This window comes from Abrus precatorius, unplaced genomic scaffold, assembly GCF_003935025.1.
Source record: "Abrus precatorius isolate BTA unplaced genomic scaffold, Abrus_2018 Scaffold3, whole genome shotgun sequence".
Classification (NCBI taxonomy): Eukaryota; Viridiplantae; Streptophyta; class Magnoliopsida; order Fabales; family Fabaceae; genus Abrus; species Abrus precatorius.
Window position 1 is genome coordinate 13,974,050 of NW_020874373.1, and position 16,862 is coordinate 13,990,911.

A 16,862-nucleotide genomic window follows, 5' to 3' on the forward strand; every position below is an offset into this window, starting at 1 on the left:
TACAGGTTGATAATCTTAGAACAATCCAAGTTCAAACTTATAACTAGTCTGCTGATATTTTAACCAAATCACTTGGGAAGCAACAATTTTAGTTTCTACTCAACAAATTGGGCATTTGTGATCTTCATGCTACAACTTGAGGAAGAGTATTAGACAGAATCAATCAATCAACAAGCAACAAATCTTGTACGTATCCTTACAATTACCTTTGTACTTAGTATTTGTAAATTAGGATATATTTTTGCCACTATCCAGAGATATTGGCAGATCTGTAGGCAGTATTATGGGGAGCTGATACCAAATTTTGTGTATAAATATTTGCCTCTGATTATTGTGAATAACACACATTTTCAGATCATATTCCTTTAGAAGCCTTGTACTCTATCAACTTCTTCTTATCTTAAAGAGGAATTCTATATCTTCTAAGGAGTAATACACAAATTTACTCAAATCATAGTTTGTGACACCAAGTAAATTTTTGTGGTTGGATTGATTTTATAGTATCTTGTAATAAAACTTAAGGCATGTAGCTGATTATTCTTAACACATAAAAAAACATAAAATTAAAATGATAACCTGTATCCTAAAAATCTTATTAAAGTATATTCATTGTGATTTTTAATTATTTTTTTTTTGTTCTGTACTTAAGACACTAATTAGCAAAACTCAAAAAAAATTATATTTCGTTGAGCCTATTTTTATTTGACCTCTATATCCTGTAATAATATTGTAAACGTTTTGCTATTTGTAGACTAAGTTCCAATCTTTCTTATTCTATTTTAGTTCTCACTCAACAACTACAATAAATGATACAATTTCAATGATTCCGCTCACCCCACTTCTAAACACATCACTAATAAATGCAAAGGATTATCATTTCATTTCTTGCCAGTTACCCAAAAAGAAAATTCCATGTTTTACCACTGATATTTACTACTTTCAACAAGAAGATGCCCATATATGTTCCAGACTACTTGCAAATTCCTTCTCTCTGCCGAATAGTACAGTGCCATGGTCTGCATTTGGAATGACGTTGATTTGAGCATTTGGAGCCTTCAACTTGAAGTTACTGCAGCACTTCATTGGGACAACTTGATCTTTATCACCTTGAATAACAGTTATTTTGACCCCAACTCTGGTCAAAATTGACAAGTAACTATCCACAAATTTTGCTCCCCCACATATCACATTATGCATGGAACTCCAAGCTGAATGATGGGTGTGCCTAGTCAAGTCTATGGTCAAGAAATGAAGATTCCTGGAAAAGGTGACGAAAAGCATGCATATCATCTATGTGTCCTAAGCAATATAAGTAAAAAACTAAAACTCCTGTGGTATATCTTCTATATTACAATCTATTAATAAATATTATTGTAAATACATTCTCTAGTATACTTTTTCTAATATACTCACTTATTGGTTAAAATTTATTAAAAATTATAAAAGAATGAGTGAGAATTGTTAAATTAAAAGTAAACACACATAATTTTTGTGATTTCAAATAAATTTTAACAAATATAAAAGTGTGTCTGAGAGAATGTACTGCTAACAGTTCTTAATATTTTATTACCTCTTGCAAGTAATGAATTGTAGAATGCTCTCCCATATCCTGTGATTTCGGCAATAGACTAGGCAAACGGTTCGACCCAAGTGCTCATACCATGACATAAATGAAGAACCAAATGACAATGGGGACCACAATTTCTTTCCAGCAAGCTTTGATAGTGCATTTATACAAGCATCATTTCCCTCAGAAGAAGAATATGGCTGCCACCAAAACCATAAGGAGACTTCAGAAATTCAGGAGAATCCAAATTACCAATATGTTGGCAGTAAATTTCGTTGGTTAATTGACAGTAAATATGTTGCATAAAAATTATCAATTTGGTGCTGTGTAGTTTGTTCTCAAAACTCAAAAGCAAAATTGTACTTACAGGCGCAACAAGGGTGATTGATTTTACACACTCGGGGTACTTTGCTGCCAAGGCCAATGCAATTATGCAACCCATAGAGTGTGCAACCAAATGAAAACTACTTAACTGCAAAGGATGAACCACAGATTTCTCTATCATTTCCACATGATCCTTCAAAGTATACAAGCAATCTCTTGGCTTTGGACTCTTGCCAAATCCCAGCAGGTCAATGGCAATTAATCTGTACTCATGATTCACTTCATCAGGGAAATATTGAAACACTGTCTGAGTCCAAAATGAGGAAGAACATAGAAATCCATGCAAAAATATAACATTCTCAAAAGGGCTTCCACTCAAGTTCTCATCACTGGCTGTAAAACATAAATTAACAACAAAATCATTCACACACAAAATAATAATAATAATAATAATAAATAAATAAATACAATGCACAGAAACATAAAAAGGATCGCATCAGAAAACAATAGTAATCAAACTAGTAGAATTACCCTACCCATTAAGGGTTCTTTCACGACAAAATGAAGTTTATAGTCGCTTTCATCATTCACCCATGAAAGGCAAGACTCACAGCCACAATCAGACCAAGACTTCACTGACTTTTCACCATCTCTACCATATTTTCTATTGGAATCTTCCCTTTTTCTCCCAAATTGAAGGAACCCCATTTCTCTGAAAATGTTCTTCCTTTCATATAAACTATCTGATACACCATCATCATCATCGGTCACATTCATCTTCTTTTGCCTTGCTCGGTGAGAGCAGCAACAAGGTGAAGGCTCCCCTTCAATGCGTTCATCAAGGTATCTATAGATAACGCAGAAGACAGCATCAAGAAGATCAAATATGAGGAAAACAACACAACATAGAATCGAGTTGAGTAGTGCAGTACAAAAGCTCAACCATTTTGGTGATGAAACTGGTAAAGACAAGAACATGGATAGAAAACGAGAGATGGGGTTGGGGGTGGATGGAACAAGATTCTGTTTTTCACTGATAAATAAGACACTTGGTGGGGTGAAGTTGATTTATTGGATGTGCTTCGAAGGCAAACTGGGGGTGATAGAACACTCCTCAACCTTGCTTACGTCAAAAAAGTGCATGCTTGCTTAGATTAATTACAAAAATTAAAAAATATAAACTTTGTTGGAATATCTCTTGTGGTGCTTTTAGGATATATTTTGTTAAATTTTTATGCAAATTTTATAACTATTTTTTATTAAGCAATTTTTAGTTCCAATTTAAAACTCTGAAAAATTCATCAAATGAATTCTATAAGTTATTCTACATTTTCATGTGCCATCAACATTTTTTATTTTAAAAACTAGTACCAAGACCTTCACTTTTTACTGATTTTTAGTTTAAGTAATAATTGCTTAAATAAATAAAATATTTTTATTTAAAATTAAAGTTCATATATCTTCAATAATAAATTTAAATAAAGACAACTCATGTCTCTCTAATAATAAATTAAAATAAACTCATATTCATATGAAAAAGTAACTTAAATATCCTCGTTAGAGATGCTCTTAGTAGTTTAAGCATATAGGTTGTAGCCCTGGAGATTGAACAAGTGGAATTGGGTTTGCGGATTCGTAGAGATATGAAAAGGTGATTGATGTTGGGCCACGTAACCTAATAATTGAGCAGCCAATTTCTGCGGTGTCTCTTTTTGTTTGTTTTGCTGTCTCTGTTTTACGCAAGTTTTTTCTTAGTCATAATCATACAGTAATTTGCCACTGGTCAGTTGATTTAACAGGATTTTAGAAGAATGGTAAGCAACTTTGATTTTTAAACATAGTTGGTGTCATCATTACCTATTTCATTTTTTATTTTTTTAACTTTTTGCCTATTTTTCTTCTTTCATATTGCATTATTTGTCATATTTATTGCTTCTCTCATTTTTTATTTCTGTCTCTCAAAGTGAGATGTCTACCAATAGCTTTCCAGTAGTAAAATTTTGTTAGGAATTAATTTTGATCAATTTTAGCTGTAACGCAGTACATATTTAACTTTCTGTGACTTGTGGGATGCTTTCATTTCATTGGTGCAACATTTTAAAGTACATAATAAAATTTCTTACGAAAATTGCCTTTCCTCTCGAAAAATATTCCGATTCTGATTACATGACACTCAATAACCATTGTCTCACTTTGCTTATTTTGAGAAAATGAAGGGAGCTTTTTTGTTTTCTTCTAGCTGCATCCTTAACTCAGTATATCTTCATAAAGAAATTAAAAAAAAACTAAATGTGCTTAATTTTTTTTTATAATTAGCAATTTATTAATTTTATTAATTTTTATGTAATTACCTTTAACCCCGTGTGTTTTAAGGAACCAACACTTACTCAATTTATATACCAAGTAGAAGAATTTATAATGATAATAAAATGCGGAAATATTATCTATTGAATACCTACACAAGTTACTCCCTAAAAGTAACACTGTTTACTTTTGATCTCTGGAAGCTTCGCTTTCTATAATTTGGTCCATAAATGTAGTTAACTTGCTCAAAATTTTGTCTTTCTGGGAACTAATTAACCCCCAAAAATATCTGCGTATAATATGATCCCCAAAAATGTTAGTATTACTTACATTTAACTCCCACTTTGCTTTAATTTTTGTGAGAAAAGAGATTCAAAGACTAAATTGTACAAAATAAACTCTTAACAGAGAAAAAATAAACATGATGTCACTTTGAAGGATCAAATTATATATTTACTCATTAATTATTGGATGCTCGATAGTCGATATCTGTATTAAAAAATCACACCTAGTTTAATCCTAAAAACCAAAGTTTTAATTATATTTCCACATTCTTGATAGAAAGACCTGACTACGAAAATATGGTCTTAAAGCATCATTTATTTCTGAAATTTGACAAGCTAGTCCCTCAACATGATACAAGGAAAGGTCCCCTCAACAAAGCTAAATACTTGATGTCAAAATTCACTTACAGGTGAAAACAGAAAGGTTTGAGTAGTAACGTTTTCCATCATCTTCACTTTCCTTTTATATATTTCCCAGCAAAATTTTAACATCACATTGAAAAATGAAACAAATGGATAGATAATAAACTAATACTGCTAATACTCTTCAGCTACCTTCATTTTCTGTTTTAATCGGATCTGAGTTCACAGTTGGAAGATTTCGTCGGTACTGCTGAGATGTCAATCTCCTTTCCAATGGTGTTTTCCTCTTGCTTACAACAAATCTGTTCACCCCTTTGCGCATAGGCATTATTGAAGGAAAATCCTCATCTGGAATCTGACTGAGCTCAGAAATATCCTTAATCTGTGCCACTCGACGGAACCACCTCTCTGCCTTTGCCTCCTCTGACATGTCCAGGGGATCTGGTTCCTTCACGGCAGACCCCTCCAAACTCTTTCCTGTCCACTCTGATCTAACACTCTGATTCTCAGATGCTGGGCCCGGGGATGCACTCCCTGTTGTCAAACTTGGAACAGGATCTTGATTGAAACTCTGCCTTGAATTTCCACTGGGTGTTGCCCCATAAAGAGAACCAACATGATTGTTATTTGAGCTCTGTTCAGAAGGTTTTGGACTATGATCTTGATTGAAACTCTGCCTTGAATTTCCACTGGGTGTTGCCCCATAAATAGAACCAAAATGATTGTTATTTGAGCTCTGTTCAGAAGGTTTTGGACTATGTCCAGGTCTAGCTCCATCATCTAACATCTCCGCAGGCTTCTTGGCCACCTCAGATATGGAAGATGAATCATCATTGGACCTATCTCTTGAATCTGTTCCACCTGCCTGTTGCTTGTCCTTTTTGGCAAAGTAATCTGGGGGGAAGGGGACGAAGGGGACAAAATTGGTATTGCCAGATTGCTCCATGGCCAATCGTCGTTTGTATGCTGGTGTTGTCAAAGAACGATCTTTTTTCTTGCTAACAACAAATCGATTTTCTCCTTTACGCATGGGCATTATGTCAGGGAAATCCTCATCAGATACAGCACTTGTTAAATCTGGAACATCATGCAGCTCGGCAACCTTTCTAAACCATCTCTCAGATTTTTCAGCTTCCTCTTTCTCCTTATCTTTGACGATATCTTGGTTTGTAGAATTATTGTTAGAAAGCTGTGTACTGCCTCCCAAACTAGTATATCCAACATCAGTGTCTAATACCACCTTTTTGCTCTCCTCTCCCTGCAAGTTCTCAGACTTTTGGGCAAACGTGTCTACAGACAATGGAACAGGAATAACAGTACCAGTGCTGCTCCCTCTCACATCTTTAAAAAGTGAAGTATTGCTAGCAGATGAAGGCAGGCTGTCTCCACTAGCCTTTTGTTCGGCAACAATGTTCTTATTGTCAGATTGAGGAATGCCAGCTGAATGACCTAGAATGTCGTCCAGTGTGTCATGGGAGTTAATTGAATCCCCGGCTTCAGAATCCTCAATGCCGGAAGTGCCATTATTGGCCAAGTTTTTCTTGTATTGAGCATTAGCCAACCTCCTCTCTAATGGAGTTTTCCTTGTGCTCACAACAAATCTATTCACTCCTTTCCTCAATGGCATTATTTCAGGAAAATCTTCATCTGCTATCACACTATTAATATCAGCACTGCTGTCTAGTTGAGAAACCTTGCTAAACCAACGCTGTGCCTTCTCTTCATTAGTAGCTAACCTAGCATCAACATCAGAATTGTTTCCATTTTTGTACCCCACATGTGACATGGTATTGGTGGCATCCACAGATATTTGTCCAGGTCGCTTGCAATCACACCTTAAACAGGTCATATTTCTCCCGTAGTTATAGAAATCACACCTTCAAAAGGAAAATCCTGTTAATTGGATGTCTATATCAAAATTTAGGGGGGAAGACATTTTAAAGGGAGGAAATTACTTACTGAGGACATTCCCATTCACCTCCAGCCAGTTGTCTTTTTGGCCTTGCTTCCTCACACTCAAGACATTTGACGTTTCTTGCAAAATTCATGAAATTACACCTGCTCAGTATTAGAGAGTATGCAGACTTATCAGAATAATACTTGAACAAACAAAACTAACTACAAGTCTACGTCAATTGCTCCACACTCACACTACGGTGTTCCAGCATTACACAAAGTAATATAATTCATCAACATTCAATTTAAACTAAAAATAATAACAAAGTACCTAGGGCAAATCCAATCACCCCTTTTCATTTCAATTTTTTGACCAGGAGGCTTTGCCTGTCCAAATGTACCAGTCGTTTGAGTTTGCACTGAATCAAAAGAGTTAGGTCCAGGTGCACTATAACTGAGCTTGAAAAGTTCAGCAAATAGATTTCTGACAGATGATTCCACAAGATCTGTGTTACAGAGCGTGTTCCTTTCTGAAGAGACAAATGGGATACTTGCATAACTCAGCATAAACTTCATTAGATCAACAGTATTTGCTCTATCAGTGTCTATCACCTATGAAGAACATATCAAACACAACTAGATCAACAACAGTTTCAATGTACTTGTCAAAATTTGAAATTAAGCGTTAAGACATGAAACAACATATCATAACGCCATACTTCAAGTTACACAGAACCAATGAAGCAAACAACTTTCTGGAAAAAATATTTAATGCAGGCTTTGTGATGCGCATGCATGGAATATACAAACAACTTCACGAGGACATTAAGCAACATTAGGCTTGGATACATACTTATGGCTTACTTTCACAGCACATTAAGGATACATTGGAATAACTGCTTATTGAATAAGCTCTTTCTAAAACGATGACTTGTGTCATAAATTTAATGATGAAACTTATTAGGATAAGCTGAAAACAACTTATTTTCATAAACTATACCAAGCTTAAGAGAATCATAAGCTATTTTCCATAAACTGTTTATAAGTTCTTCCAAACAGGCCCTAAGTAAAACACAAAGCGTTAAAACCTTGCATCGTGATTTTTAGAACCACCACAGAAATGGTGAGTACGATTGTGAACAACAAAGAGGAACTTGGATTTTGAACGATGCAAAACAGAATAACTAAGTAGTTAGTTAGCATAGCATAGCATACTAACATTAGCGTTGCAATTGGATAGAAAGGACTTCATCTTCCTCACGGAATCCTCGGCATCTCGGAAGAGAAACGGAGAGCAATGCTCAACCACCAAAGCAATGTCTCTCGTCGAAAGCAACCTACAAACCATTCAATTCCTTTCAGATTCAAGAAAATTGAAGCACGTGATTGAAGTTGGAAAATGAAACGAACCTTAGGAGGTTAGGTCGGTCCCGTGCGAAGGCCAAGCAGGCGGTGGCGTCGCGGAGGAACGGTTGGGGCAATTCGGCGGCGAAGGAGTGGTCGGAGAACGAAGGGAGGTAACCGGCGGAGGAGACGTGAGAGAGGAATCGAGACCACTCGGGCAAGAGAGAGGTGTGAGATTGGGTGTGAAGGTGTTGGTGTTGTTGTTGAGAGGCTTTGATTTTGAGTGTGAGAGGTGAGGAAGAGAAAGGAGAAGAAGAGAAGTAGCGGTGGGAAAGGGATGAGGAAGAGAGGAAGAGGAGTTTGTGGTGGCGGTGGCGGTGGCTGTGGCGGAGAAGAGGGAGCGGTGTGGAGAGGAGGAAGAGGAAGCGTGGGGCGGCGCCACCCATTTTTGTTGGCAGCGTCAAATGTAATTTCATTTTACATACTGATTACTGACTTAGGCTCAGATGAGATGAACCCCATCACACCCTGTTCCAAACATTCAGATATTTCACAATAGATAAGATGGTATTTTATTTTTAAAATAAAATTATGGACACGTTCTTTAACATATTTTTATATTAATTATTAATTAAAATTTATTAAAAATCATGTATATATATATATATATATATTTTATAATTCTAATTTAATAATTTTTTAAATGTTTTATTAACTTTTAATAAATTTTCATTAGTAATATAAATATATTAAAAAAATTATGTTGTTAGCATTTTTATTTTAATAGAATTTTTAACTTCTTTCTCATGCACCAAATATGAGCTTTAAAATTGAATTGAATTATCTTTAAATTATCAAATTATTCTAAAAATTTTAATAATAAAAAATATATTTATATTGTAATTTAATTTATTTTTTAGTTTTTATTAAGATAAAATTTACTTAACTCTGTAAGAGAATTTAGTATTTTTTTTATACGTAAAAAATTATTTTCCTAATTTTATATTAATAATAATAAAGTTAATAGTTTAATTGAGAAAGACTAAAATCAAGTTATTAACATTTTGATATTAATATTAATTTTATATTAATAAATAGTAAAATTAATAATTTAATTATACGTGTTTTGAGCATTTTATTAGATTTTGCGGTAAAAATATCAGAAATTAACGAACTAAAAAAGTGAATGACGTAGAAGAAAAAACGTGACCAAATGAAGGAAAAGAACGATCTATTTAGAAATTTTTTGTTAATTAAATCAATATTTTCATATTTTTAAATATATTTTATGGATAAAACAAATGTTCTGTGTGTTAAACGGGTTTAACAAGTCATAAACATGACAACAAGAAATTTTCAGTAAAAATTTTACTTGTAAAATAAAACATGTAACTGTAAATGTCGTTTTGAGGACTAATTTATTTATTTTAAATAAAAAAAACTTAAAAACAAAACTAGGATTATTTTTTTATACACAGTATTTAAAAAATAATATGCACTAAAATAAATTTTTTTAAAATTATAAAAATATGAAACACAAAAATTATCAATGATGTAATTATAGAAATTTAAAGATGAAACAACTAAAAATTATAAATTTTAAAAAGTCAAAATTAGTTAATAATGATTTATTAAAAAATATCTTTTTACAAAATAAAAAAATTGCCAATGAAATCTTTTAAAAAATAAAATTAAAACACGAAAGTGAACATTATCATTGACAATTTTTAAAAATTTCATATTTCCTTAATCCCATATTTTAGTTTTTTTAATATTTTTCCCATATGAAAAAAAAATATTATAATTAAAATGATACTCTCATCTTTATATATATTAAATACCTTTTAGAAGACTTGAATAATACTTTTAATAAAGCACTCTATAATTTCTGTAAATCATTTATTTTTCTCAATTACCCTAAATAAATAAAATTAGAAAGAAAAAGAACCTAATAAATGTTAATAATAAATTTAAGTTCAGTAATATTAATTAAACATAATTTATCAAGTTATAATATTTTAAAAAAATAATTTTAACTAGTTTTATCAGTTTATGTACTTCACTTAAATACAAATATATCTTATATAAAAGTCCTGAGAAAATAGTTATCTTGCTATAATTATTAAGAAATAACAAGTTGACGAGCTAAAATCAAACCTTTTGCATTTTCCTTCTGACCTTTATAAAACACGCCTTTTATCCTTCTAATCCTCGAATTGGATGCCAATACGCTAGTAATAACTTACCACAATACTCATTGCAATTGCAATCCTTAAAAGAAATAAATTAATGCCAACATATATATGCACATTAACATAGAGCTGATTATTTAGAAGATACAAATCACTTCATGATTGAAAAAGAAGTGGTCAAATTGATACAGTAAAATAAATCCTCATCACAAATTATTTGCCTTCCAAATAAAAAATCAAGATTAGGCTGCACCCACTTAATAGCTCAGGAAAGAACAATGGGTTTGCCACACAATTGCTCTAACTCATCTTCCAAAATTTTATACAGGTTTGCCTTGTTCCGCCTATAAATCCAAGCTTTAGTATCCTGATCCCAATCAAACCTTGATGGACCACTGCATAAGAGATGGAGTCATTAGGACTAGACTTATAAGAGATCATACCAACGTGTCATCTTGATCACTCATTATATATTGGCCCAGGTGCAATAAGTAGATTGAGTAGACAAACAGAAGAAATGGATTTCAATAAATAGAACTGTACTTAAAGACTTGGAATCACACAAAGGGCCCTAAAATATCATAGCAACATTCATCATAACACTTAAGGCGTAATGTGTTCAGTACTTATTGAAATGATGATAGAAAAAGTAGCAGGGAGGGGAGATGCCCTATGTTGTTGTACTGACTGCCTATATTGGTCTGAATATATTCTTGATAAATACAATTATACTATCTCCAACAAGGACTATATTTATATCCAAATAGAATTGGAAATCATAAACAATGATACTCCTCCCTGATCTCAGTTTACAAAAGGATAGCAAGTTGATAAGAAACTAGTATCTTTAATGGAAATAGTGGGGAAGGACTCCCCAATTTACAAAATAGAGCACATAAACCCGACTACAAAACTTCAAGGGTCTGTATCTCCCAATGCTCAAAGGTTTCAATTCTCTCACGAATGACAAGTTGTCTCTCTCTTAACCTCTAATAGACACCCAATAACACCAGAATCAACAAACAACGTAGAATTAAGAATTGTAAATGTGAATAAAATGATGGGTGCTATATTTAGTGAATATGCAAAGAAAGGAAACTCAGAGAAGGGAGAATTCTCCTCTGCCAAGAGCTAAGCTCCTACACAAAAGCAATAACCGTAAATTATAACAATATCCCCTCCCATAAATCACTGAATCTATATATCACTGCATCTTCTCTCTCCCTTAACCGCAAGCCTCGTCAGCATTTTTCTTCTTCCGACGTTCATACACAATCCACTGTTTTGGACCTCCTTTTCCTTCATGGGCCAGTGGTTCTATTGACCCATGGTGAACTTGGGCCTTATCAACCTCCCTCGTTATTTAAAAGCAACATGCCCTATTTCTTAAACCAACCAACTTGACTATCTATGTGACTAACTAACTAACTAAATGAACCCTGACAAAAAAATACTGCATTTATTCTCCCACTACAATATAACAATTTAAACAAAGAATTGAAACTAATAGGAGAGTTAAATGAAGTTCCTCCAATCAGATAAGACAACTCAATATGCAAAAGGCCTCAATTACAGAATTGTCTCAATAAATGCACCATTATTAATACTTAAGATGCATATTCGAATAAACGATAATGTTTGTAACACCAATTAGGTTATCACTAAATATTCACTTTTCTCCAGTTCTTTCTCTTGCATTAAGATAACAAAGAAGCATATGTATCTGCCTGTGACAAATCTTATTCACATGAAATCTAACGGCAGATAATTCTCGAGCAAAATCTACCTCATTGGGGAAGACAGCCAAAGTTGTCTATTTGGTGTTTGTTTGTTCAATACATAGGTTCCAAGATCGCCAAATTTTACAGTCAAAACATCATTCTGAAATGCAAACCCATGTCAAAACAATTAATACACCTGCAAGGAAGCTTCAAACAAATATGAAGTTCTTAAAAATCATTAAAATTGAAGAAGGACAAAACCAAAAAAGAAATTTCTGTTTTTTAATAAAATAATTACTGAGTTTCTTTTAAACAAAGATGGTTATCAAGTTAAAAATGTAATTATTGAAAAAAATAAGTTTACACAACAAGTTAACTTCATATTCTTCTAAATTAAATTAACTGCTAGGATAATTTGGTTTTAACACATAATTGTTATGAATTCTTTACAACCTATTCTCACAAAAAATCATTCTCACCCCATAATCTATGTCAAATCCATCAACTTCAACTGAGTCTCCGTAGTCCTGCCAAACAACAAACAAAACTAATAACACCCAACATTGTTTAAACTTAAAATAATATAAAATGAAGGATTGTGATTGTCAACTTTCCACCACAGCTAAGACTGCACATTTGTCAAACAATGTGGGTCGTCACTAAATCATGGGCAAAATTTGTGTGTATGTCATCTTTGATTGCCATATTACAAATTTAAGTTGGTGCAAAACACAAAGCAGTACTAGAGATACCTCTAATTTCTCTTGCAGGTTATGTATTGTAGAATCAGCCAGTTTGTGGAATTCACCCTCCTGTAGTAGAGAACTGCATTCGGATTAATGGTTAGCAACATCATTTTTACTCACTTAAAACAAAAACAGAACAAAACGTTCCAACCAAATTTGAAATCATACAACCTTTGAGCAATTAGCACGTGATCTGACATTTGGATTCTTAGAAATGTTGTTTCAACAATCACAAATCCCACTGTCAAACCCCCAACATAGCTTCAGAGATGCTTTGAATCTCAAATTTTAAATTTTTTAAAAGAAAACAATAATTGAAATTTAAAAGCTATTTTTTTATTACCAAAAACAATGGTATTAAAGATCAAATTTTTGTGATTTCCAGGAATCAAATAAGAACATAATTGATGAGAAATAAGAAACAGCAAGTCATACCGGTAATCAATAGTCATGGGGCCTTGAGATTCATCAGGAAGATTTGAACTGTGAGAGCAAAAGTTTCTAGAAGAAGAGGAGAGAGGCGGAAGACAGGCATTCCCCCTGAGGAGAGACACAAATGGTGAAGCTTTTATAGTACGGAATGGAGCCATATAGATGGAGGAAGTTGGTGACTGTAGCAAAAATCTGAGGAGCCTTCTCTGCAAAACCAGCTTGGTGGCCATAGCTTTTGACACCTTGGCAGCAAATGTGAAAAATAAAACTGATGAGTAGTCATAATAAATTACACACTAACAAAGGTATTGATGCGTCAAAAAGAATAGATGAAAAACAGAACCAAGGTAACACTGTAAATGAAGAAATGAATTAGGCATGACAACAAGGTCAGTTTTGGCCTCCCTGCCCCAACCCAGCTTCTCCAAAACCACCTGAACCTGCCTAGGGGTGTGCATGGATAGTTTTGGCATAAAAGAAAGCTAAATTCATTTATGAATCAATTATATACACTGGATTTCAAGACCAATCCCCTTCTTTTTTTCTCAAAATTGGTATGGTTTTGACCAACTGATTCAGAACTAGTTTTAAATTTGGTTTTGGCTTAAATTCGTTTTAAATATGGCTTCTTAGACAAATCCAGTTTTTGAACCAAATCCAGTTTTATGGGTCAGGATAGCTTCTTTCTATGTTCAATAATGGATCCAAATTCCAATTAAAACAGAAAACATAAATCCACGAGAAACAATTGAACTTTAAGAAGCAGTTAGCAGAAAAAGGTAACTAGAATGCATAAAGATAGCGTTTACATCATTTTAGACGAGGTGGCTACGAAGGTTAGGAGAATTGCCAAGACAATTTTGGGTGAATATAGAGGCTTATAGCTTACTTTCACAGCACATTAATGATACAGTGGAATAACTTCTTATTGAATAAGCTCTTTCTAAAACGATGACTTATGTCATAAATTTAATGATGAAACTTATTAGGATAAGCTGAAAACAACTTAGTTTCATAAACTATACCAAGCTTAAGAAAATCATAAGCTATTTTCCATAAGCTGTTTATAAGTTCTTCCAAACAGGCGCTAAGTAAAACACAAAGCGTTAAAACCTTGCATTGTGATTTTTAAAACCACAACAGAAATGGTGAATACGATTGTGGGCAACAAAGAGGAACTTGGATTTTGAACGATGCAAAACAGAATAACTAAGCAGTTAGTTAGCATAGCATAGCATACTAATTAGCGTTGCAAATGGATAGAAAGGACTTCATCTTCCTCACGGAATCCTCGGCATCTCGGAAGAGAAACGGAGAGCAATGCTCAACCACCAAAGCAATGTCTCTCGTCGAAAGCAACCTACAAACCCCTCAATTCCATTCAGAGTCAAGAAAATTGAAGCACGTGGTTGAAGTTGGAAAACGAAACGAACCTTAGGATGTTAGGCGGTCCCGTGAGACGGCCAAGCAGGCGGTGGCTCGCGGAGGAACGGTTGGGGCAATTCAGCGGCGAAGGAGTGGCCGGTGAACGAAGGGGGATACCCGGCGCAGGAGACGTGAGTGAGGAATCGACCACTCGGGCCAGAGAGAGGAGTGAGATTGGGTGTGAAGGTGTTGGTTTCGTTGTTGAGAGACTTCGATTTTAGGTGTGAGAGGCGAGGAAGAGAAAGGAGAAGAGAAGTAGCGGTGGGAAGGGATGAGGAACAGGGATGGAAACTGGCACCCTACTCTCTTCAATAAATAAATAAGGCTCAGACATATTTTTTAAGGTCTGTTTAGGGTTGAAGTATACAAAGCAGCCTCAATTGTTTACAAAGCTGATAAGTTTAATACGCTAACTTATATATATATATAATTTAAAAATAGATTTGTTAAAATATATTTAAATAATATATTTTTTATATTTTTAATTCTATTATTATTAAAATAATATATTATATTATAATTTTTTTATTTATAATTATAATAAATAAAAATTATATTTTATTTAAAATAAAAATATTTATATATGATTATACTTTTTAAATAATAAATTATTATATTTATTATATTTAAATAAGCTAAAAAATTGTTAAGTTTTTAAATAAGAATAAAATACAATTAAAATTAAATAATAATATTATATTAATATAATTTTTATATTTTAATTTTATTATTATTAATATTTAATTATTTAATTATTGTATTAATATATTATGTTTAATTATTTTTATTTATAATAAATAAAAGTTGTTTAAATATAAATTATATTTTATTCGAAACTAAAAGTTTATAAAAAAATAATAAAAAATAAAATAAAATAAAAAATTTAATAATCTATATATATATAAATAAACTATATAGTATATAATATAAATAATATAATTTTAAATAAATTATAATAATAATATATATTTTTGTAACTTATTTTGTGTTTTATTTTTATTACTATAAATTTTTTGAGTAAAGTTTTATGTTTTATAATTTTATTAATATTGGTTAGATTCATGCCCAATAATTTTATTACAGGTTTATTTAGAGTGAAGTCTAGTTTGACTTTATCTATTTCTATTACTGATAAAAAATAGCGAAAGAAGAGTTTTTTTTTAATATTTTATTAATTTTATAAATTTAAATAAACAATATAAATATATTAAAAAATGTGTTATTAGCATATTATTTATAATATAATTTTTAGCTTCTTTCTTATGTAATAAATATGACTTTAAAATTAAATTAAATTTTTTTAAATTGTCAAATTATTCTAAAAAATTAGTAATAAAAATATATTTATATTATAATTTTATTTTTAAAATTTTTTATTAAAATAAAATTTATAGTAATTTTTTAATTAAAAAATTTAAATTTTTTACATATATCAACTATTACAGTTAATTTTATATTAATAGATACTGAAATCAATAATTTAATTAAAAATAATTATAATAAAATTATTAATATTTTAATATTAATTATTAATTTTATATTTATAAACAGTAGAGTGAATAGTTTAGTTATACTTGTTGACATTTTGATAAGTTTTGCGGTATAAACATCTAAAATTAATAAATTAAAAAACTCGATGACGTTAGAAAAAAAAAAGACCAAAAGGAAGAAAAGAATGGTCCATTTGAAATTTTTTAGTTAATTAAATCAATATTTTTTGTACTTTTAAATATATTTTATAGATAAAACATATGTTCTATGTGTCAAACAGGTTTAACAAGTCATAAATAAGATAACAGTAAATTTTTAGCAAAACTTTCACTTGTAAAATAAAACATGTAAGTGTAAACGAAGTCTTCAGAATTTATTTATTTATTTATTTTAAATAGAACAAACTTAAAAACAAAAATAGGATTTTTTTTTATACACAGTATTTAAAAAATAATACATATAAATAATTTTTTTTAAAAATTATAAAAATATGAAACACAAAAATTGTCATGTAGTTATAGAAATTTAAAGATGAAACAACTAACAATTATAAATTTTAAAAAGTCAAAGATAGTTAATGATAATTTATTAAAAATATCATTTTAAAAAATAAAAAAATTGTCAATGAAATCTTTTGAAAAAAAATTAAAACCACAAAGTGAAAAATATCATTGACAATTTTCAAAAATTTTCATATTTCTGTATTTTGTTTTCAAAATCCCATATTTTAGTTTTTTAATTTTTTTTCCCATAATAAAAAAACACCTACAAAA

At 31.5% G+C, this 16,862-nt stretch overlaps 3 protein-coding genes across 7 annotated transcripts; all 3 read right to left on the reverse strand.

The window, feature by feature from the left end:
* Positions 1-770: 770 nt before the first annotated feature.
* Positions 771-3,030, reverse strand: LOC113862624 (probable lysophospholipase BODYGUARD 5). 2 transcript variants are annotated; one of them, XM_027495708.1, is made up of 5 exons: positions 2,942-3,030; positions 2,428-2,894; positions 1,935-2,284; positions 1,571-1,767; positions 771-1,258 (listed from the first exon to the last, which is right to left on the reverse strand). In XM_027495708.1, the coding sequence occupies exons 2-5, from the start codon at positions 2,867-2,869 to the stop codon at positions 940-942; spliced, it is 1,308 nt and encodes a 435-aa protein (XP_027351509.1). In that variant the 5' UTR covers positions 2,870-2,894; positions 2,942-3,030; the 3' UTR covers positions 771-939. The 2 variants fall into 2 exon arrangements, with proteins under 2 accessions (XP_027351509.1, XP_027351510.1); XM_027495709.1 differs by lacking the exon at positions 2,942-3,030 and having other exon boundaries at positions 2,428-2,738; positions 2,835-2,897.
* Positions 3,031-4,780: 1,750 nt separating this feature from the next.
* Positions 4,781-8,673, reverse strand: LOC113861495 (zinc finger protein VAR3, chloroplastic). Of its 3 annotated transcripts, none has more exons than XM_027494341.1 (6): positions 8,149-8,620; positions 7,958-8,075; positions 7,070-7,350; positions 6,802-6,900; positions 6,141-6,719; positions 4,781-6,089 (listed from the first exon to the last, which is right to left on the reverse strand). In XM_027494341.1, the coding sequence occupies exons 1-6, from the start codon at positions 8,556-8,558 to the stop codon at positions 5,027-5,029; spliced, it is 2,550 nt and encodes an 849-aa protein (XP_027350142.1). In that variant the 5' UTR covers positions 8,559-8,620; the 3' UTR covers positions 4,781-5,026. The 3 variants fall into 3 exon arrangements, with proteins under 3 accessions (XP_027350142.1, XP_027350141.1, XP_027350143.1); XM_027494342.1 differs by having other exon boundaries at positions 4,936-5,400; positions 5,503-6,719; XM_027494340.1 differs by having other exon boundaries at positions 4,781-6,719; positions 8,149-8,673.
* Positions 8,674-10,314: 1,641 nt separating this feature from the next.
* LOC113863189 (frataxin, mitochondrial) lies at positions 10,315-14,986 on the reverse strand. Of its 2 annotated transcripts, none has more exons than XM_027496666.1 (7): positions 14,607-14,986; positions 14,414-14,533; positions 13,177-13,415; positions 12,748-12,820; positions 12,475-12,522; positions 12,061-12,155; positions 10,315-10,669 (listed from the first exon to the last, which is right to left on the reverse strand). In XM_027496666.1, exons 3-7 carry the CDS (start codon positions 13,401-13,403, stop codon positions 10,540-10,542), a joined length of 573 nt encoding a protein of 190 aa, XP_027352467.1. In that variant the 5' UTR covers positions 13,404-13,415; positions 14,414-14,533; positions 14,607-14,986; the 3' UTR covers positions 10,315-10,539. The 2 variants fall into 2 exon arrangements, with proteins under 2 accessions (XP_027352467.1, XP_027352468.1); XM_027496667.1 differs by having other exon boundaries at positions 13,177-13,405; positions 14,607-14,911.
* Between the last annotated feature and the right edge of the window lie 1,876 nt (positions 14,987-16,862).